This window comes from Bombina bombina, chromosome 2 (assembly GCF_027579735.1).
Source record: "Bombina bombina isolate aBomBom1 chromosome 2, aBomBom1.pri, whole genome shotgun sequence".
NCBI lineage: Eukaryota > Metazoa > Chordata > Amphibia > Anura > Bombinatoridae > Bombina > Bombina bombina.
This window is the reverse complement of record NC_069500.1, coordinates 179,171,467-179,195,915: the sequence shown is the minus strand read 5'-3', so window position 1 is coordinate 179,195,915 and position 24,449 is coordinate 179,171,467. Positions and strand designations below refer to the sequence as shown.

At 40.9% G+C, this 24,449-nt stretch overlaps 1 protein-coding gene across 1 annotated transcript in view; it reads left to right on the top strand.

Annotated features, from left to right (window-relative positions):
• JMY (junction mediating and regulatory protein, p53 cofactor) overlaps positions 1-24,449 on the top strand; it is a 469,755-nt gene that overhangs the window by 363,899 nt on the left and 81,407 nt on the right. Inside the window, exon 9 of the mRNA XM_053701369.1 lies at positions 1,575-2,142. Coding sequence (XP_053557344.1) covers positions 1,575-2,142 — 568 coding nt within the window. The remainder of the gene's footprint in view (positions 1-1,574; positions 2,143-24,449) is intronic.

Below are 24,449 nucleotides of genomic sequence, written 5' to 3'. Positions count from 1 at the left end.
TAAGCCAATTTCTCCTCCTTGGAGTCTTATTTTGGTTCTGAAGGCTTTACAGGCTCTTCTGTTTGAGCATATGCTTTCTTTGAACATTAATTACTTTCATGGAAAGTATTGTTCTTTTTAGACATCTGTTCAGCTAGAACAGTTTTTTGAATTATCTGTTCTTGTGAATCTCCTTTTTCTGATTTTTCATTAGGATAAGGTGTTTTTTGCTGTCCTCATTTCAATTTTTACCTAAAGTTGTGAATTCTAACAACATTAGTAGAGAAATTATTGTCCCTTCCTTATGTCCTAATCCTAAGAATTCTTTGGTAAGTTTCTTACATTCTTTGGATGTGGTAAGAGTTTTGAAATATTATGTTGAAGCTACTCAGATTTCAGACAGACTTCTAGTCTATTTGTTATCTTTTCTGGTTTTAGGAAAGGTTAGAAGGCTTCTGCCTTTTCTTTGGCATCTTGGTTAAATCTTTTGATTCATCATGCTTATTTGGAGTCGGTTAATCTCCGCCTCTGAGGATTACGGCTCATTCTACTAGGTCAGTTTCTACTTCCTGGACTTTTAAGAATGAAGCTTCTGTTGATCAGATTTGCAAAGCAATGACTTGGTCTTCTTTGCATACTTTTACTAAATTCTACCATTTTGATGTTTTCTCTTCTTCAGAAGCAGTTTTTGGTAGAGTAGTACTTCAGGCAGCTGTTTCAGTTTGATTCTTCTGCTTATATTTCAGTTTTTTTCATTATAAAAATTGAAACTTTTGATTTGGGTAGTGGATTAATTTTTTCAGCGGAATTGGCTGTCTTTATTTTATCCCTCCCTCTCTAGTGACTCTTGCGTGGAAGTTCCACATCTTGGGTATCTGCTATCCCATACGTCACTAGCTCATGGACTCTTGCTAATTACATGAAAGAAAACATAATTTATGTAAGAACTTACCTGATAAATTAATTTCTTTCATATTAGCAAGAGTCCATGAGGCCCACCCTTTTTGTGGTGGTTATGATTTTTTTGTATAAAGCACAATTATTCCAATTCCTTATTTGTGATGCTTTCGCTCCTTTCTTATCACCCCACTTCTTGGCTATTCATTAAACTGAATTGTGGGTGTGGTGAGGGGTGTATTTATAGACATTTTAAGGTTTGGGAAACTTTGCCCCTCCTGGTAGGAATTTATATCCCATACGTCACTAGCTCATGGACTCTTGCTAATATGAAAGAAATGAATTTATCAGGTAAGTTCTTACATAAATTATGTTTTTGTTTGCACCATTTAGTGTAATAAGTAGAAATGGGCATTTGGAGGTTACATATTCCTCCAAATGCGAACAAAGGTGGCTGCTTGTACCGTTCGGCTATTTTCTGAGCCAAATGTATTGTTATTAAATTTCAGTACACTAGAATCCAGATCCTAGTTTTTTGCAGGTTCACAAGAATAAATTTGACACAAACATTCACGTTCATCCACATTCGGAGGTATCGGAAACCTCTGAATGCACATATCTAGTATTAACATAGTATTTATGTAAAGAAGTCATTTTTAGTGAAGTAATTTATTTGTTATTTATCTCTTATTGTTTAGCGTCATCCTGGGCAAGTGATTCTTAAATCAACCAGACTGCGTTTGGCTCATGCCAGAAGGAAAAACACATCAATAGTATCTCCCTGTAGTGATGAGCCTCAGTCTTTCTCTGTTAGTATTCAAACACAGGCTATAGCGGACATTGGAGAACCAGAAATTCTCCAGCCTTTGGACCCACAGGCACAGAAGAGCTTACTCCAACTTGAAGATGATTCGTTACCTCCCAAAAACATTACCTCTGAACTTCCACAAATGACTTCTCTTCCCACAATTAACCTTGAAAAACTTGAACCAGAAATTAATACTGTACAACCCCTTTCTCTTCCCTTGATATCTCCTCCTCCCCCTGCCCCACCACCTCCACCTCCTCCTCTTCCACTTCCTTTGAAAGAAGATATTGGCCCTATAGACATAAGAGTCATCCATGTAAAAAAAGAGACAGATGAAATTAGTACTTCAAAGACTGAAAGTGCCACATTGTCCCAGTTGTTTGACAGCAGCCAGCTTCTCAGTGCCAGAAAGAAGCTAAAGAAAACAGGAGCTCTTGAAGGGATTCAGAGAAGAAGAGGTAACATAACCTATGTTACATAATATGTTAAGATTACTATTAATTTACTAATTTGCTTTATTTTTAATCCAAACTGTCTTGTTGCTGTATTTTATTTTTTTGGAATCTCTGGTTTCAGCAAAATTTACTTAGTTTATTGAGTGTATAAATGTTCCAGTTTTAGGTAGCTTCAAAGTTTTTGATAAATCTGTACATTGTTAATGCTTAAACAAAATATTTGGGAGTTTAGATATTATGTTTGGAATCCTTAAACACATCTTGCTCCAAAATTAATAATAGTAGTTTTGAGATGTTAGTTTTAGCCTCACTTTAATAATAATAATGGCATAGAAACAGTGGGTCAATCAAAACATGAAAATATGGAGAAAAATGGCAGTGCAATTTTGCAGTCCACATCTTATGGTGAAATATTTGTGTTTCTGTACCCATATATGATCCCAACATGTCAGGAAGCTCCTTTGCTAGACTTTCTGTTTTTATTTAATATGACTCCTCCATGTAAAAAACATAATTTATGTAAGAACTTACCTGATAAATTAATTTCTTTTCATATTGGAGTCCATGAGCTAGTGACGTATGGGAATTACAATCCTACCAGGAGGGGCAAAGTTTCCCAAACCTCAAAATGCCTATAAATACACCCCTCACCACACCCACAATTCAGTTTATCGAATAGCCAAGTAGTGGGGTGATAAAACTGGGCTGAATTAATTTTCTTTCTTTGGGACAATGAATAGATTTGAATAAAACCCCAGACCCTGTTCCTGAAACGGAACTGGCATGATTACCCCAGAAAACTCCAGGATTGAAACACACTTCAGGAAAGCCTGAGCCTTAACTGGATTTGCTGGAATGCGTGAGAGAAAAAAACTTCTTACAAGCAGTCTTACTCTGAATCCTATTCTGTACCCCTGAGAGACAATTCTCTGCATCCAATGATTTTGGACCGAATTGATCCAAACATCTTAGCAAAATCTTAATCTGCCCTAGCCCTAGCTGAGCTGGAATAAGAGCCTCACCTTCATGCGGACGTGGGGGGCTTGCTTTGATCTCTTAAATGGCTTGGATTTATTCCAATTTGAAGAAGGCTTCCAATTGGAAACAGATTCCTTGGGGAAGAATTAGATTTCTGTTCATTATTAAAGAACGAAAATGGTTAGAAGCTTTAAATTTACCCTTAGATCTTAATCTTGAGGCAAAAAAATACTCATTCCCCCCAGTGAATCCAACTGTTGAACCAAATAATGTGTTACCTTGGAAGGAAAGAAATAGCAATCTCGACTTAGAAGTCATGTCAGCATTTCAAGATTTAAGTAAAAAAGCTAGCTAAAATAGCTAAAGACCTAGAATTAACATCAATTTTGATAATATCAAAAAATGGCATCACAAATGAAATCATTAGCATGTTGAATCAAGTTAACAATGCTAGACAAATCATGATCCGTTACTTGTTGCGCTAAAGTTTCCAACCAAAAGGTTGAAGCAGCTGCAACAAAGAAGAAAAAAATAGCAGGCCTAAGAAAAAGACCTGAAAATAAATGAACTTTCCTTAGATAAGATACAAGTTTCCTATCTAAAGGATCTTAAAAGAAATACTATCTTCCATAGGAATAGTAGTACGTTTAGCAAGAGTAGAGAGAGCCCCAACTTTGTGGATTTTTTCCCAAAACTCCAATCTAACTGCTGGCAAAGCAAAAAACAACATATAAAGCAAAATGATCAATTTCCTTATATGGCAGTTTCATGAATGGGGAAAGAATGCAAACAGCATAGCCCTCTGATAGAGAAAACAGGCAAGAGGCATATAGGAATGGGGTCTAAAATAATGAAAATATTTGGCGACAAGTATGACGCACAAACAGAAAATATTTGTTGGCGCTAACAACATCCGGAAATGACACACTCGCGTCATTGAAGACGCAACCTTGTGAAAGGACTCAGCGTCAACAAAGACGCCGGAAATGCCGAATTTGCGTCTTCGAACGTAACGTTGCGACAAAAAAATCTCGCTCCAAAAATGACGCAATATAGTTTGGCATTTTGCGCCCTCGCGAGCCTAATTCTGCCCGCAAATTTAAAATGACAGTAATTGAAAAAAGACTATACCCCAGGTAAGAAATAAGTTTTCCTAAAAAATGCATTTCCCAAATATGAAACTGACAGTCTGCAAATGGAAATATACAGAAACCAGAATCATGGCAAATATAAGTACAATACATATATTTAGAACTTTATATAAATACATAAAGTGCCAAACTATAGCTGAGAGTGTCTTAAGTAATGAAAACATACTTACCAAAAGACACCCATCCAGATATAGCAGATAGCCAAACCAGTACTGAAACGGTTATCAGTAGAGGTAATGGAATATGAGAGTATATCGTCGATCTGAAAAGGGAGGTAGGAGATGAATCTCTACGACCCTTAACAGAGAACCTATGAAATAGATCTCCCGCAAGGAAAATCATTGCATTCAATAGGTGATACTCCCTTCACATCCCTCTGACATTCACTTAGCACAAACTTACTTCACCACCTCCATAAGAGGCAAAGTTTGTAAAACAGAAACTGAATTGTGGGTGTGGTGAAGGGTGTATTTTTAGGCATTTTGAGGTTTGGGAAACTTTGCCCCTCCTGGTAGGATTGTATATCCCATACGTCACTAGCTCATGGACTCTTGCCAATTACATGAAAGAAAGGGATAATGTCGGGCTCGGATTTCTAAATCTCTCTGGTATGGCAAGATTATTTTAGAAGTTTCATAATTACTACTAGGTTTCCCAAAGAATTTTAACTTTAGAACTGTTTTTAATTTTCCTTCTTAATATGAGGAGAGTCCACGGCTTCATTCCTTACTTGTGGGAAATACTGAACCTGGCCACCAGGAGGAGGCAAAGACACCCCAGCCAAATGCTTAAAGCGACAGTCTACCATAGAATTGTTATTGTTTTAAAAGATAGATAATCCCTTTTTCTCCAACATAGGTGTGTCCGGTCCACTGCGTCATCCTTACTTGTGGGATATTCTCTTCCCCAACAGGAAATGGCAAAGAGCCCAGCAAAGCTGGTCACATGATCCCTCCTAGGCTCCGCCTACCCCAGTCATTCTCTTTGCCGTTGTACAGGCAACATCTCCACGGAGATGGCTTAGAGTTTTTTAGTGTTTAACTGTAGTTTTTATTATTCAATCAAGAGTTTGTTATTTTAAAATAGTGCTGGTATGTACTATTTACTCTGAAACAGAAAAGAGATGAAGATTTCTGTTTGTAAGAGGAAAATGATTTTAGCAACCGTTACTAAAATCGATGGCTGTTCCACACAGGACTGTTGAGAGGAATTAACTTCAGTTGGGGGAACAGTGAGCAGTCTTTTGCTGCTTGAGGTATGACACATTCTAACAAGACGATGTAATGCTGGAAGCTGTCATTTTCCCTATGGGATCCGGTAAGCCATTTTTATTCAGACAGTAAATAAGGGCTTCACAAGGGCTTATTAAGACTGTAGACATTTTCTGGGCTAAATCGATTCATATATTACACATATTTAGCCTTGAGGAATCATTTAATCTGGGTATTTTTGTAAAATAATATCGGCAGGCACTGTTTCAGACACCTTATTCTCTAGGGGCTTTCCCTAATCATAGGCAGAGCCTCATTTTCGCGCCGGTATTGCGCACTTGTTTTTGAGAAGCATGACATGCAGTCGCATGTGTGAGGAGCTCTGATACATAGAAAAGACTTTCTGAAGGCGTCATTTGGTATCGTATTCCCCTTTGGGCTTGGTTGGGTCTCAGCAAAGCAGATACCAGGGACTGTAAAGGGGTTAAAGTTAAAAACTGCTCCGGTTCCGTTATTTTAAGGGTTAAAGCTTCCAAATTTGGTGTGCAATACTTTTAAGGCTTTAAGACACTGTGGTGAAATTTTGGTGAATTTTGAACAATTCCTTCATACTTTTTCGCAATTGCAGTAATAACGTGTGTTCAGTTTAAAATTTAAAGTGACAGTAACGGTTTTATTTTAAAACGTTTTTTGTACTTTGTTATCAAGTTTATGCCTGTTTAACATGTCTGAACTACCAGATAGACTGTGTTCTGAATGTGGGGAAGCCAAGGTTCCTTCTCATTTAAATAAATGTGATTTATGTGACACTGAAAATGATGCCCAAGATGATTCCTCAAGTGAGGGGAGTAAGCATGGTACTGCATCATTCCCTCCTTCGTCTACACGAGTCTTGCCCACTCAGGAGGCCCCTAGTACATCTAGCGCGCCAATACTCCTTACTATGCAACAATTAACGGCTGTAATGGATAATTCTATCAAAAACATTTTAGCCAAAATGCCCACTTATCAGCGTAAGCGCGACTGCTCTGTTTTAGATACTGAAGAGCATGAGGACGCTGATGATAATGGTTCTGAAATGCCCCTACACCAGTCTGAGGGGGCCAGGGAGGTTTTGTCTGAGGGAGAAATTTCAGATTCAGGGAAAATTTCTCAACAAGCTGAACCCGATGTGATTACATTTAAATTTAAGTTGGAACATCTCCGCGCTCTGCTTAAGGAGGTATTATCCACTCTGGATGATTGTGAGAATTTGATCATCCCAGAGAAACTATGTAAAATGGACAAGTTCCTAGAGGTCCCGGGGCTCCCAGAAGCTTTTCCTATACCCAAGCGGGTGGCGGACATTGTAAATAAAGAATGGGAAAGGCCCGGTATACCTTTCGTCCCTCCCCCCATATTTAAAAAATTGTTTCCTATGGTCGACCCCAGAAAGGACTTATGGCAGACAGTCCCCAAGGTCGAGGGAGCGGTTTCTACTTTAAACAAACGCACCACTATACCCATAGAAGATAGTTGTGCTTTCAAAGATCCTATGGATAAAAAATTAGAAGGTTTGCTTAAAAAGATGTTTGTTCAGCAAGGTTACCTTCTACAACCAATTTCATGCATTGTCCCTGTCACTACAGCCGCGTGTTTCTGGTTCGATGAGCTAGTAAAGGCGATCGATAGTGATTCTCCTCCTTATGAGGAGATTATGGACAGAATCCGTGCTCTCAAATTGGCTAATTCTTTCACCCTAGACGCCACTTTGCAATTGGCTAGGTTAGCGGCGAAGAATTCTGGGTTTGCTATTGTGGCGCGCAGAGCGCTTTGGTTGAAATCTTGGTCAGCTGATGCGTCTTCCAAGAACAAACTCCTTAACATTCCTTTCAAGGGGAAAACGCTGTTTGGCCCTGACTTGAAAGAGATTATCTCTGATATCACTGGGGGTAAGGGCCACGCCCTTCCTCAGGATAGGTCTTTCAAGGCCAAAAATAAACTTAATTTTCGTCCCTTTCGTAGAAACGGACCAGCCCCAAGTGCTACGTCCTCTAAGCAAGAGGGTAATACTTCTCAAGCCAAGCCAGCCTGGAGACCAATGCAAGGCTGGAACAAGTGAAAGCAGGCCAAGAAACCTGCCACTGCTACCAAGACAGCATGAAAGGTTGGCCCCCGATCCGGGACCGGATCTGGTGGGGGGCAGACTCTCTCTCTTCGCTCAGGCTTGGGCAAGAGATGTTCTGGATCCTTGGGCACTAGAAATAGTCTCCCAAGGTTATCTTCTGGAATTCAAGGGGCTTCCCCCAAGGGGGAGGTTCCACAGGTCTCAATTGTCTTCAGACCACATAAAAAGACAGGCATTCTTACATTGTGTAGAAGACCTGTTAAAAATGGGAGTGATTCATCCTGTTCCATTAGGAGAACAAGGGATGGGGTTCTACTCCAATCTGTTCATAGTTCCCAAAAAAGAGGGAACGTTCAGACCAATCTTAGATCTCAAGATCTTAAACAAGTTTCTCAAGGTTCCATCGTTCAAAATGGAAACCATTCGAACAATTCTTCCTTCCATCCAGGAAGGTCAATTCATGACCACGGTGGATTTAAAGGATGCGTATCTACATATTCCTATCCACAAGGAACATCATCGGTTCCTAAGGTTCGCATTCCTGGACAAGCATTACCAGTTCGTGGCGCTTCCTTTCGGATTAGCCACTGCTCCAAGGATTTTCACAAAGGTACTAGGGTCCCTTCTAGCGGTGCTAAGACCAAGGGGCATTGCAGTAGTACCTTACTTGGACGACATTCTGATTCAAGCGTCGTCCCTTCCTCAAGCAAAGGCTCACACGGACATAGTCCTGGCCTTCCTCAGATCTCACGGATGGAAAGTGAACGTGGAAAAGAGTTCTCTATCTCCGTCGACAAGGGTTCCCTTCTTGGGAACAATAATAGACTCCTTAGAAATGAGGATTTTTCTGACAGAGGCCAGAAAAACAAAACTTCTAAACTCTTGTCAAACACTTCATTCCGTTCCTCTTCCTTCCATAGCGCAGTGCATGGAAGTAATAGGTTTGATGGTAGCGGCAATGGACATAGTTCCTTTTGCGCGCATTCATCTAAGACCATTACAACTGTGCATGCTCAGTCAGTGGAATGGGGACTATACAGACTTGTCTCCGAAGATACAAGTAAATCAGAGGACCAGAGACTCACTCCGTTGGTGGCTGTCCCTGGACAACCTGTCACAAGGGATGACCTTCCGCAGACCAGAGTGGGTCATTGTCACGACCGACGCCAGTCTGATGGGCTGGGGCGCGGTCTGGGGATCCCTGAAAGCTCAGGGTCTTTGGTCTCGGGAAGAATCTCTTCTACCGATAAATATTCTGGAACTGAGAGCGATATTCAATGCTCTCAAGGCTTGGCCTCAGCTAGCAAAGGCCAAGTTCATACGGTTTCAATCAGACAACATGACGACTGTTGCGTACATCAACCATCAGGGGGGAACAAGGAGTTCCCTGGCGATGGAAGAAGTGACCAAAATCATTCAATGGGCGGAGACTCACTCCTGCCACCTGTCTGCAATCCACATCCCAGGAGTGGAAAATTGGGAAGCGGATTTTCTGAGTCGTCAGACATTACATCCGGGGGAGTGGGAACTCCATCCGGAAATCTTTGCCCAAATTACTCAACTGTGGGGCATTCCAGACATGGATCTGATGGCCTCTCGTCAGAACTTCAAGGTTCCTTGCTACGGGTCCAGATCCAGGGATCCCAAGGCGACTCTAGTAGATGCACTAGTAGCACCTTGGACCTTCAAACTAGCTTATGTATTCCCGCCGTTTCCTCTCATCCCCAGGCTGGTAGCCAGGATCCATCAGGAGAGGGCGTCGGTGATCTTGATAGCTCCTGCGTGGCCACGCAGGACTTGGTATGCAGATCTGGTGAATATGTCATCGGCTCCACCATGGAAGCTACCTTTGAGACGAGACCTTCTTGTTCAAGGTCCGTTCGAACATCCGAATCTGGTCTCACTCCAGCTGACTGCGTGGAGATTGAACGCTTGATCTTATCAAAACGAGGGTTCTCAGATTCTGTTATTGATACTCTTGTTCAGGCCAGAAAGCCTGTAACTAGAAAAATTTACCACAAAATATGGAAAAAATATATCTGTTGGTGTGAATCTAAAGGATTCCCTTGGGACAAGGTAAAGATTCCTAAGATTCTATCCTTTCTTCAAGAAGGATTGGAGAAAGGATTATCTGCAAGTTCCTTGAAGGGACAGATTTCTGCCTTGTCTGTATTACTCCACAAAAAGCTGGCAGCTGTGCCAGATGTTCAAGCCTTTGTTCAGGCTCTGGTTAGAATCAAGCCTGTTTACAAACCTTTGACTCCTCCTTGGAGTCTCAACTTAGTTCTTTCAGTTCTTCAGGGGGTTCCGTTTGAACCCTTACATTCCGTTGATATTAAGTTATTATCTTGGAAAGTTTTGTTTTTGGTTGCAATTTCTTCTGCCAGAAGAGTTTCAGAATTATCTGCTCTGCAGTGTTCTCCTCCTTATCTGGTGTTCCATGCTGATAAGGTGGTTTTACGTACTAAACCTGGTTTTCTTCCAAAAGTTGTTTCTAACAAAAACATTAACCAGGAGATAGTCGTGCCTTCTTTGTGTCCGAAACCAGTTTCGAAGAAGGAACGTTTGTTGCACAATTTGGATGTTGTTCGCGCTCTAAAATTCTATTTAGATGCTACAAAGGATTTTAGACAAACATCTTCCTTGTTTGTTGTTTATTCTGGTAAAAGGAGAGGTCAAAAAGCAACTTCTACCTCTCTCTCTTTTTGGATTAAAAGCATCATCAGATTGGCTTACGAGACTGCCGGACGGCAGCCTCCTGAAAGAATCACAGCTCATTCCACTAGGGCTGTGGCTTCCACATGGGCCTTCAAGAACGAGGCTTCTGTTGATCAGATATGTAGGGCAGCGACTTGGTCTTCACTGCACACTTTTACCAAATTTTACAAGTTTGATACTTTTGCTTCTTCTGAGGCTGTTTTTGGGAGAAAGGTTTTGCAAGCCGTGGTGCCTTCCATTTAGGTGACCTGATTTGCTCCCTCCCTTCATCCGTGTCCTAAAGCTTTGGTATTGGTTCCCACAAGTAAGGATGACGCCGTGGACCGGACACACCTATGTTGGAGAAAACAGAATTTATGTTTACCTGATAAATTACTTTCTCCAACGGTGTGTCCGGTCCACGGCCCGCCCTGGTTTTTTAATCAGGTCTGATAATTTATTTTCTTTAACTACAGTCACCACGGTATCATATGGTTTCTCCTATGCAAATATTCCTCCTTAACGTCGGTCGAATGACTGGGGTAGGCGGAGCCTAGGAGGGATCATGTGACCAGCTTTGCTGGGCTCTTTGCCATTTCCTGTTGGGGAAGAGAATATCCCACAAGTAAGGATGACGCCGTGGACCGGACACACCGTTGGAGAAAGTAATTTATCAGGTAAACATAAATTCTGTTATTATCCATTCCCCAGTTTTGCATAACCAACACAGTTATATTAATATACTTTCTTTCATGTAATTGGCAAGAGTCCATGAGCTAGTGACATATGGGATATACAATCCTACCAGGAGGGGCAAAGTTTCCCAAACCTCAAAATGCCTATAAATACACCCCTCACCACACCCACTATTCAGTTTTACAAACTTTGCCTCCTATGGAGGTGGTGAAGTAAGTTTGTGCTAAGATTTCTACGTTGATATGTGCTTCTCAGCATTGTTGATGCCCGATTCCTCTCAGAGTACAGCGAATGTCAGAGGGACGGCAAGGGAGTATCACTTATTGAATACGATGATTTCTCTAACGGGGGTCTTTTTCATGGGTTCTCTGTTATCGGTCGTAGAGATTCATCTCCTACCTCCCTTTTCAGATCGACGATATACTCTCAATTTACCATTACCTCTACTAATAACTGTTTTAGTACTGGTTTGGCTATCTGCTATATGTGGCTGGGTGTCTCTTGGTAAGTATGTTTTTTATTTCTTAAGACACCTCAGCTATGGTTTGGCACTTTATGCATTTATATAAAGTTCTAAATATATGTATTGTACTTATATTTGCCATGAGTCAGGTTCATGTATTTCCTTAAGCAGATTGTCAGTTTCATATTTAGGGAATTTAAACATTTTAAGAAATTTATTTCTTACCTGGGGTTTAGTCTTTTTTTCAATTGACTACTTGTCTTGCTATTGCGGGTATTAGGCCCACGAGTGCGTCAAATGCTAAACTTTATTGCGTCATTCTTGGCGCGGAAAAAGACGTTTATGACGCAACTTCGTCATTTCCGGCGTCATACATGATGCCGAGACCTTTCACACGGCGGCGTCATTAGTGACGCGAGTGTGTCATTTCCGGTTATTTTGGCGCCAAAAAAGTTTACGTTACGTTGTGCGTCATACTTGGCGCCAAATTTTTTGCATTATTTGAATACCCCATTGATGTTTGCCTCTTGCTTTTTTCTCTATCAGAGGCCTATGCTTTTGCATTTTTTCCCATTCCTGAAACTGTCATATAAGGAAATTGATAATTTTGCTTTATATGTTGGTTTTTATCTTACATTGAGCAAGATGTCCCAATCTGATCCTGCCTCAGAAGTTTCTGCTGGAACATTGCTGCCTGACATCGGTTCTACCAAAGCTAAGTGCATTTGTTGTAAAAGTGTAGAAATTATTCCACCAAATGTCATTTGTAATAGTTGTCATGATAAACTTTTACATGCAGATAGTGTTTCCATCAGTAATAGTACATTGCCAGTTGCAGTTCCTTCAACTTCTAATGTACATGATATAACTGTAAATTTTAAAGAATTTGTATCTGATTCTATTCTGAAGGCTTTGTCTGCATTTCCACCTTCTAATAAACGTAAAAGGTCTTTTAAAACTTCTTATTTAGCTGATGAAATTTCAAATGACCAGCAACATAATAATTTATCCTGTTCTGATGAGGATCTATCTGATTCAGAAGATCCTTCCTCAGACATTGACACTGACAAATCTACTTATTTATTTAAAATAGAGTATATGCGTTCTTTATTAAAAGAAGTGTTAATTACTTTGGATATTGAGATAACCAGTCCTATTGACGTTCAGACTAATAAACGTTTAAATGCTGTTTTTAAACCTCCTGTGGTTTCCCCAGGGATTTTTCCTATTCCTGAGGCTATTTCTGATATGATTTCTAGGGAATGGAATAAGCCAGGTACTTCTTTTATTCCTTCTTCAAGGTTTAAAAAATTGTATCCTTTACCAGCAAAATCTATAGAGTTTTGGGAAAAAATCCCCAAAGTTGATGGGGCTATTTCTACTCTTGCTAAAAGTACCACTATTCCTATGGAAGATAGTACTTCCTTTAAGGATCCTTTAGATATGAAGCTTGAATCCTATCTAAGGAAGGCCTATTTATATTCAGGTCATCTTCTCAGACCTGCTATTTCTTTGGCTGATGTTGCGGCTGCCTCAACTTTTTGGTTGGAGAATTTAGCGCAACAAGATTTGGATCCTGACATATCTAGCATTACTCGCTTACTGCAACATGCTAATAATTTTATTTGTGATGCCATTTTTGATATTATCAAAATTGATGTTAGATCCATGTCTTTAGCTGTATTAGCTAGAAGAGCTTTGTGGCTTAAATCTTGGAATGCTGATATGACATCTAAATCTAGATTACTATCTCTTTCTTTCCAAGGTAATAATTTATTTGGTTCTCAGTTGGATTCTATTATTTCAACTATCACTGGAGGAAAAGGAGTTTTTCTGCCTCAGGATAAAAACCTAAGGGCAAATCTAAGGCTTCTAACCGTTTTCGTTCCTTTCGTCAAAATAAGGAACAAAAACTCAATCCTCCTCCCAAGGAATCTGCTTCCAGTTGGAAGCCTTCCTCTAATTGGAATAAATCCAAGCCATTTGGGAAACCAAAGTCTGCCCCTAAGTCCGCATGAAGGTGCGGCCCTCATTCCAGCTCAGCTGGTAGGGGGCAGATTAAGGTTTTTCAAGGATTTTTGGATAAATTCTGTCCAAAATCATTGGATTCAGAGCATTGTCTCTCAGGGGGTATTGAATAGGATTCAAAGTAAGACCTCCTGTGAGAAGATTTTTTTCTCTCACGCATCCCTGTAAATCCAGTAAAATTTCAGGCTTTTCTGAAGTGTGTTTCAGATCTGGAGTCTTCAGGGGTAATCATGCCAGTTTCTCCTCAGGAACAAGGTTTGGGGTTTTATTCAAACTTATTCATTGTACCAAAGAGAGAAAATTTATTCAGACCAGTTCTGGATCTAAAAATTTTGAATCGTTATGTAAGAGTACCAACTTTCAAGATGGTGACTATAAGGACTATTCTGCCTTTTGTTCAGCAAGGACATTATATGTCCACAATAGACTTGCAGGATGCATACCTTCATATTCCAATTCATCCAGAACATTATCAGTTTCTGAGATTCTCTTTTCTAGACAAGCATTACCAATTTGTTGCTCTTCCATTTGGCCTAGCAACAGCTCCAAGAATCTTTTCAAAGGTTCTGGGTGCCCTACTATCTGTAATCAGAGAACAGGGTATTGCGGTGTTTCCTTATTTGGACGATATCTTGGTACTAGCTCAGTCTTTACATACTGCAGAATCTCACACGAATCTACTAGTGTTGTTCCTTCGGAAACATGGTTGGAGGATCAATTTACCAAAAAGTTTCTTGATTCCTCAGACAAGGGTCACCTTTTTAGGCTTCCAGATAGATTCAGTGTCCATGACTCTGTCTCTAACAGACAAGAGACGTTTAAAATTGGTCGCAGCATGCCGGCACCTTCAGTCTCAGTCATTCCCTTCAGTGGCTATGTGCATGGAAGTTTTAGGTCTCATGACTGCAGAATCGGACGCGATCCCCTTTGCTCGTTTTCACATGAGACCTCTACAGCTTTGCATGCTGAATCAATGGTGCAGGGATTATACAAAGATATCACAATTAATATCCTTGAATCCCAATGTACGACAATCTCTGACATGGTGGATAGATCACTATCATTTGGTTCAAGGGGCTTCCTTTGTTCGGCCAACCTGGACTGTGATCTCAACAGATGCGAGTCTTTCTGGTTGGGGAGCTGTTTGGGGATCTCTGACAGCACAAGGGGTTTGGAAATCTCAAGAGGCGAGATTACCAATAAATATTTTAGAACTCATGGCTCTTCAGTCTTGGCCTCTGCTAAAGAGAGAACCGTTCATTTGTTTTCAGACAGACAATATCACAACTGTGGCTTATGTCAATCATCAGGGTGGGACTCACAGTCCCCAAGCTATGAAAGAAGTATCTTGGATACTTGCTTGGGCGGAATCCAGCTCCTGTCTAATCTCTGCGGTGCATATCCCAGGTGTAGACAATTGGGAGGCGGATTATCTCAGCCGCCAGACTTTAGATCCAGGGGAGTGGTCTCTCCATCCAGATGTGTTTTCTCAGATTGTTCAGATGTGGGGTCTTCCAGAGATAGATCTCATGGCCTCTCATCTAAACAAGAAACTTCCCAGATACCTGTCCAGGTCCAAGGATGTTCAGGCGGAAGCAGTGGATGCACTGACACTTCCTTGGTGTTATCATCCTGCTTACATCTTCCCGCCTCTAGTTCTCCTTCCAAGAGTGATCTCCAAAATCATTATGGAACAGTCTTTTGTGTTGCTGGTGGCTCCAGCGTGGCCACACAGGTTTTGGTATGCGGATCTGGTTTGGATGTCCAGTTGCCTGCCTTGGCCACTTCCGTTACGGCCGGACCTACTATCTCAAGGTCCGTTTTTCCATCAGGATCTCAAATCTAAGTTCTAAGTCATAAAGGTTTCTCTGACTCAGTGATTAATACTATGTTACAAGCTCGTAAATCTGTCTCTAGAAAGATTTATTATAGAGTTTGGAAGACTTACATTTCATGGTGTTCTTCTCATAAATTCTGGCATTCTTTTAGAATTCCTAGAATTTTACAGTTCCTTCAGGATGGTTTGGATAAGGGTTTGTCTGCAAGTTCCTTGAAAGGTCAAATCTCCGCTCTTTCTGTTTTATTTCACAGAAAGATTGCTATACTTCCTGATATTCACTGTTTTGTACAAGCTTTAGTTCATATTAAGCCTGTCATTAAATCAATTTCTCCTCCTTGGAGTCTTAATTTGATTCTGAAGGCTTTACAGGCTCCTCCATTTGAGCCTATGCATTCTTTGGACATTAAACTACTTTCTTGGAAAGTGTTGTTCCTTTTGGCTATCTCTTCTGCTAGAAGAGTTTCTGAGCTATCTGCTCTTTCTTGTGAGTCTCCTTTTCTGATTTTTCATCAGGATAAGGCAGTTTTGCGGACTTCTTTTCAATTGTTACCTAAGGTTGTGAATTCTAACAACATTAGTAGAGAAATTGTTGTCCCTTCCTTATGTCCTAATACTAAGAATTCTTTGGAAAGATCCTTACATTCTTTGGATGTGGTAAGAGCTTTGAAATATTATGTGGACGCTACTAAAGATTTCAGGAAGACTTCCAGTCTATTTGTTTTATTTTCTGGTCCTAGGAAAGGTCAGAAGGCTTCTGCTATTTCCTTGGCTTCTTGGTTGAAACTTTTGATTCATCAAGCTTATTTGGAGTCGGGTCAGGCCCCACCTCAGAGAATTACAGCTCATTCTACTAGATCGGTCTCTACTTCGTGGGCTTTTAAGAATGAAGCTTCAGTTGATCAGATTTGCAAAGCGGCAACTTGGTCCTCTTTGCATTCATTTACTAAATTCTACCATTTTGATGTTTTTGCTTCTTCAGAAGCAGTTTTTGGTAGAAAAGTTCTTCAGGCAGCTGTTTCAGTATGATTCTTCTGCTTTTTTTTTTGTTTTTTTCTTTCAAATAAATAAACTTATTTTTTTGGCTTGTGGATTAATTTATTCAGCGGAATATGGCTGTTTTTATTTTTATTAAACAAAAGAAACACAAAAGGTGAGAGTTGCACACTAATAAGTAATTAACTAGAGAACAGGTGCTTCCTAGAAAGATACATATGAGAACAACATAGAAAAGGAAGTGGGGATTTCACAATAAGAAATTCCCAAAAGTCTAGGTAAATCCAGCACAACTGTAAAATTGAATAAAAGCGCTACAAAAAGCTTGTATGTCAAAAACAATGTAAATATTTATTAAACAAATGCACAATACACACATTCACATTCATACAGGGGATCCCACACAAAGCAGTATTAATGAAGTACTGGCCAAAAAATTATTATCTGGTGCACCAGGGGAAATAGACCAAAAACAGTCCATTTAAACTTTGCAGGTATTTGTAATCCAATAAGTGCAGCGTTAATGCAAGAAATGGATGCAGTTATACAGTCCCCGGTGTATAAAAACCAGTTACTTCAGACTTGAACCCCCAGAGTTACTGAGTCGGTTGGTGCTTAAAAGACATAGCATAGGAGGAGCAATAAAAACACGCGTCTTTATTCACAGGTGCTGTATTCCTTTAAGACAGTGATATTCGGTGTACAGATTCGTATAACATATTCTACCTGTATTTGTTCACGCGGTCGCTCCTCCTAGCTGCCTTGTACATAGAGTGTCCAGACATCAGGGGTAAGTCACGATGAGCAGGGGATCTGCTGTAAGGGCTGCCAAGCACGACGAGTCCAAATGCTCGTTTCGCTCCTTCAGTCAGTGCAGCATGGAGCTTCTTCCAGGTGCTCTGAGGGTAACTCTGGTGGTTCAAGTCTGAAGTAACTGGTTTTTATACACCGGGGACTGTATAACTGCATCCATTTCTTGCATTAACGCTGCACTTATTGGATTACAAATACCTGCAAAGTTTAAATGGACTGTTTTTGGTCTATTTCCCCTGGTGCACCAGATAATAATTTTTTGGCCAGTACTTCATTAATACTGCTTTGTGTGGGATCCCCTGTATGAATGTGAATGTGTGTATTGTGCATTTGTTTAATAAATATTTACATTGTTTTTGACATACAAGCTTTTTGTAGCGCTTTTATTCAATTTTACAGTTGTGCTGGATTTACCTAGACTTTTGGGAATTTCTTATTGTGAAATCCCCACTTCCTTTTCTATGTTGATCTCAATTTTATTTTTATTCCCTCCCTCTCTAGTGACTCTTGAGTGGAAGATCCACATCTTGGGTATTGATATCCCATATGTCACTAGCTCATGGACTCTTGCCATTTACATGAAAGAAAACATAATTTATGTAAGAACTTACCTGATAAATTAATTTCTTTCATATTGGCAAGAGTCCATGAGGCCCACCCTTTTTATGGTGGTTATGATTTTTTGTATAAAGCACAATTATTTCCAAATTTCCTTTGTTGATGCTTTCTACTCCTTTCTTTATCACCCTACTGCTTGGCTATTCGTTAAACTGAATTGTGGGTGTGGTGAGGGGTGTATTTATAGGCATTTTGAGGTTTGGGAAACTTTGCCCCTCCTGGTAGGATTGTATATCCCATATGTCACTAGCTCATGGACTCTTGCCAATATGAAAGAAATGAATTTATCAGGTAAGTTCTTACATAAATTATGTTTTTTACCTCTGTGATTACCTTGTATCTAGGAACCTTCTTCCAGCCCACTGATCACATGACTCTGACTGTTTATTATCTATTGTCTTAAATTTAGCATTGTTTTGTGCTAAATCTTAAATAACCCCCTGTGTCTGAACACAGTGTTATCTATATGGCCCACGTGTGCTTTCTGTCTCTTTGTGTTGAAAAGAGATTTAAAAAGCATGTGATAAGAGGCAGCCCTCAAAGGCTTAGAAATTAGCATACGAGTTATCTATCTTTCACCTAGATTACGAGTTGTGCGTTTGAGTCAAATAGCAGCATTGTGGCCCATAACGCATCATTTTCCCTAACGCAGCCATTACAAGTCTTATCGATATAGGTGTACCGCAAGCCTTTTAGCCTGTACCGCAACGACAGTACTGCACTCCTAAAAAATAAGTTTTTTCATGGGATTTCCATAGCGCCAGTATTACGAGTTTTGCGGTGAGGCTAAAAAGTGAGCGTTACAGCCTAAAACGACAAGATCCGTAACGCCATTTAAAGTCAGTAGTTATGAGTTTTACGCTACAAGGCTGTAACATAAAACACATAACTAATATGTTAAAAAGTACACTAACACCCATAAACTACCTATTAACCTCTGAACCGAGGCTCTCCCGCATCGCAAACACTATTTTAACGTTTTTAACCCCTACTCTGAGGTTCCCGACATCGCCGCCACTAAAAAGATTATTAACCCCTAAACCGCCGCTCCCCGACATCGTCACCGCTATAATAAACTTATTAACCCCTAAACCGCCGCCCTGCCGCATCGCAAACACTATTTAAATGTTATTAACCCCTAATCTGCAGTCCGCCCACATCACCCCCACTGTACTAAAGTTATTAAGCCCTACACCGCCGCCACTATAATAAACCTATTAACCCCTAAACAGAAAGCCCCCCACATCGCAATAAACTAATTTAAACTAGTAACCCCTAAACCTAATGCCCCCCTAACTTTATATTAAAATTACAATTTCCCTAGCTTAAATTAAACATTACAAGTTACTTCTTATATTTATTTTGCTTACTTTTTTAGATATCCTTAGTTGAAAAAAAAGCAATGCACATGGTGAGCCAATCTCACGAGGCTTCTATGTGCAGCAACCAATCAGCAGCTACTGAGCATAGAATATGAAGATAATAAAACAAATTAGATAATATAAGTAAATTAGAAAGATATTTAAAACTGCATTCTCTTTCTAAATCATGAAAGAAAAATGTGGGTTTCATATCCCTTTAAAACTTACCTGTCAAATTAAAAAAACTAATTTTAAACTAACAATTAAAGTAATATAAATATTTAACTAAAATTAAACTACCAATTAAATAAAACTAAAATACACATTAAAAAAATCCTGACACTGGGGGGCGGAGCCTGGCTGTGCCGGAGAATGGCCGCATTCTTTTAGTGCTCCTGAGCCAACAGCCGGCTAAATGCTTCTAAAAGCTATTAAGTGACTCAATATTCTACTACAATTGGCTCTAAGAACCGAGGAGAGTGGCTGACACACAGCGCAAACTACTGAGGCAGTGAACTTAACCCTATATGGAAAGATATAGAAGAGGCCCCAGCACGATCGGGTGAGCCCCGCGCCATATTGGGATAGCAGTGACAGAAGTATCAGCAGTAACCCAGCAGCGCAGTGACCGGACACAGCCTTACTTGTTTGAGACCCGACATCTGCTGTCAAAGATAGCATCGCTCCCCACGGCGGGGACAGCAAGTTTGAGTGACAGTTTCGGCAACAAAACGTAGAGGAGAACGCTGGGAGGACACGCGGTAGCTGTGAGTAAATATATCAGTCACACAGCACCGGGGAATTACAGAGAGGGATAAGGGACAGGCTGTTGGGACACGGGCCACTATACAGCAGATAGAAAACGGATGCTGTAGAAGTGCTACTGCAAAGCTTTCCCCGCAACACAGGGGTCCCTAGTCAAATACCTGTGGCTCTACTCACCACAGCCTAGGCCACGTGGGGGATCTGAATCAGTGCTTCCAGACCTAATTGAGCTCAACTGCTCCCTATACTACCTGCTTAGCCCTGACATACCAGTGCCTTTTGCTGTGGCAGTACTCTCTGTTTCCCTATATAAAAATTGAACTGCTTATTCTTCTTACTACAATCACTGCACTGCTTTCTCTAGGCCACTTGCTGCATTGGAGAGTTTGGGGAAGTAGACTGTCACTGAAATCATATTTGCTGGTGTAGATTGCAGGATAAACATATACACCACCTGGTGAGGCAATCTCATTGTCATAAAGAAAGGCCCCTGAGAAATTTTGGGAGCATGGCTCAGAAAAAGCAAACTGGGGGGGACAAGGGTTCCAAAACAAGGAACATGAACTATTATATAAAAAGTCCAGAAACACCAGTTTGCGAAGATGCCCATGTGCAACCTAATCTTGGGGAAGAAACCAATACTCAGCATACCCCTGTCCCCACACAATTTGTTACTAAAGAGGATTTAAAACACTTATCATCTAAGGATGATATTAAGGCGGTTTCTGCAGATATTAAGAGTCTCTTTAGTGAACTGCTGAAGGACATTTCTGATCTCTCTCAGCGAATCTCCACAATTGAAACATCGCAAGACACAATGAATGTCCAAATAAAAGACACTGCAGCCCAATCACAGTACAACACCAATGCTATTCAGGGCCTCATGGAAAAGATAGAGGACCTTGACAACCGCAGTCGGCGGAATAATTTGAGAATACGTGGTATCCCTGAGTCCGTCAACCCATCTGCCCTACATGGGTACCTACAGGACCTTTTTAGGACCATCAAAGGAACTCCCCTGTCACCAGAGCTGATAATAGAAAGAGCTCATAGGGCATTGCGCCCCAAACCCTCCTCAAAAGGTCCCCCACGAGATGTTATCCTCAAGTTATTGAATTTTAGGGACAAAGAAGAAATCCTTCGATGCAGTAGAAATAAACAACCGGTTCAGCATGCTGGTATCACCCTGCAGATCTTTTCTGACCTGTGCCCTGCAACCCTGCAGAAGTGTAGGGAATTACGTTTTCTTACATCAGTGCTACAAGAACAGAAAATCAACTACAGGTGGGGGTTTCCCACATGTCTGATTGCTGCTTCTGGAGACAAGATGGCGATCTATAGATCGAGGGCAGATTTAGATATGTTTTGCTCGACGCTGGGTGTCTCTGCCCAGTACCCGGAGGACATACCAGGTCCTGCTCCAGCCATGGACGGGAGCAGTGCGCAACCATAGATGGTTAGGTAAGACATTTCGTTTGCCCCCCCTTATGCACTAAGGCAAGAAAGGAAGTCTAATCTCCTCATGTGGTCTCTCCCTGCAGACAGCCTGTGGTAGGCATAGACTATCTTCTCTTTTTGGTCTTTTACTTTGCTTAATTTTTGCCTTCAACTAATGTTATATTATACAGTTAGACCAGGTTACAATATGAGAGACATTTATGGACACACCTGTTAGCAATGTAATTCTAAGGCCCTGCTCAGAACTTTAGCCCTAATCTGGGCGGCTCTCATTAAATGTTTATGGACATGCTGTTTATATATATATATATATATTAGGCCCTGCCAATAAAGGGCTTTACATACAATGTCATGGGGGACTACGATGATGAGTCCCTGAATTATCATTACAGTTGAGAGAGTGGTGTGGAGCTCTATGCTTATTTATGGGGTGCCTATGCAGCTCTCCTCGGTTTAAAGTATTAGTTTAAATTCCTCAATCTATGTTTGCATGCTTTCTTTTAGTAAGTATTCAATAGAGGGTTAACTTAGAGTCAATGTTATAATGTTGTATTGTATAATTGAATTGAGTCATATATAAATATATATCAATAAGCCGGCTTACGGCATATTCCCTCCAGTTAAACCTTTATAAAGGCGACAAGGTCTACTAGAGACTTGGTGTTTTTGATTTTGCTTTAATACAGAACTCAAAACCTTTTCAGTGTTGGGTCCACGCCCCCTTAGTATACTCTATAGTTCTTTCAGGATCAATAGTCCAGTACTTTCCTGTTCGCTTTAGCTAATCAATATCTAATACTGGGAATTGCATTTTTTCTGTTTGAATAACTTAGTTTACCTGATCTACCTAACCCACACACCCTCTCCTACCCTTATCCTCCCCTTCCCCTTTTTTTTTTTTCTCAGAATGTCTCCAATTAGTTGTACACCAAGGGTGCATCCCCTGAAGCTCTTGTCTATAAATGTGAAAGGACTTAATAGCCCTGGCAAGAGGTCATTAGTCACTAGGGAACTACACAAATCAAAAAGTGATGTAATTTTCATTCAAGAGTCCCATTTTGTTAGGCACAAAGAGCCTAAATGGCATAACCATAAGTACCCGTCTGCTTTTTTCTCGTCAGGGCCAAGTAAGCAGAATGGCGTGGGTGTATTGATACACCGGAGCACACCTTTTCAAATGCAAGAAGTGGTTCAGGATAAGGAGGGGAGGTATATTATGGTGATAGGTCTATTACATGGTGTTCAGACAACTTTGATAAATGTATACGCCCCGAATGTAGCGCAGCATGTATTCTTTAAGGCTCTCTCGAGCAAAATGTTAGAACACTCTAAAGGAGTTACAATACTGGGAGGGGACTTCAACACACCTCTTAATCCTAAACAAGATACCTCTAATGGCCTCTCGAGTGTACCACATACCATTCTAAAACAGATCAACGCAATATTAAAGAGCCACTTACTACACGACATCTGGCGCACACTGCACCCGACGGACTCAGAGTTCACTTTTTATTCCAGCCCACATAAAAAGTACTCGCGAATAGATTTCGCGGGGAATAGCATTTGTTCAGAGAAGTGATATAGCATCAATTACTTGGTCTGATCATGCCCCAGTCTCTTTTGAGATGCTTTGGCCCGACACTCCTGCAACTTCCACCATGTGGAGGCTAGATGATACGCTCCTGGACTGCCCGGTAGTTCTAAGGGACATCAAAACTCAGATGACAGACTATTTTGACATAAATATGACGGAGGAACTGCCCCTGACTACAATATGGGAGGCACATAAAAGTGTTATTCGAGGTCATCTCATTAAACACAAGGCTAGAACTCTGAAACAAAAGACTGCCAAATACAATGATTTGCTATGTGAGATTAAGACGTTAGAAACAAAGCACCAGAAAGACCCACTTAGCTGTGATATTGAGACCAGGCTAACTCAAGCTAGGTTAGATTTTAGACGGCTCCTTCAAGATGAAAACCAAAAGATAGCGACATGGCTTAGGCAGACATACTACGAAGGAGGAGATAAAGCGGGCAAACTATTAACTAGGACGCTTAAAAGAACCCAGTTAAAATCTTACATATACTCAATAAGAGACGACAAGAACAGGGTACACAAAGATAGTACAAGCATTGCGGAGGTGTTTCGCTCTTACTACAGCAACCTCTATAACCTTAAGTCAGCAGTCGGGGCTCTCCCCATGGGCGAGTCTCAATTGCTCCAACAGTCGCTGAAATATCTTAAAAATACCCAACTCCCCTCTCTGGATAGAGAAGCGATAGATTTCCTTGAAACACCCTTAACTCAAGATGAGATACGGGTTGCCCTTCAAAATCTTCCAAACGGGAAATGCCCTGGCCCAGGCGGGCTAGGGGCCAAATACTACAAGACCTTCCTGACGGAACTGTTGCCACACCTTCAGACCCTACTGAACTCTCTGCCAGAGTCGGGGACACTACCGACATCCATGCTAGCTGCTTATATCATGGTTCTCCCTAAACCGGGAAAGCCGCTTAATAAACCTCAGAGCTATAGGCCAATCTCGTTATTGAACACTGACGTAAAGATCATAGCGAAGGCCTTGGCAAACCGAGTGAACAGGTTCTTACCTGATCTTATTGCGTTGGACCAGGTGGGCTTTGTCCCCGGCGGGAGGCATGGGACAACACCCTTAAGGTGGTGCAGCTGATGACACACTCTGAGCAAAGGGGACTGCCACTCACCCTCCTTTCCACAGATGCTGAAAAAGCGTTTGATAGGGTGAGTTGGCAGTTCCTAAGATGTGTCTTAGAGGGGATGGGCTTTGGATGTCGTTTTCTCAAGATGGTATTCAGTCTCTACTCTACGCCGAATGCCCGAATCAGGGTTAATAGCTTACTTTCCGGTCTGGTGCCAATTACTAACGGGACCAGGCAGGGTTGTCCCTTATCACCCCTCCTCTTCGCTATATCGGTGGAGGCGTTGGCGTGTAACATCCGCAATAACAGTCAGATCAGAGGGTATTCTCTGAACAGGGAATACAAAATAATAATGTACGCTGATGACTTATTGTTTACATTAACTGATCTAGAATCCTCAATACCAGCCCTCCTAGCGGAGTTTGCTTGTTATGGGGAGGTTTCTGGTT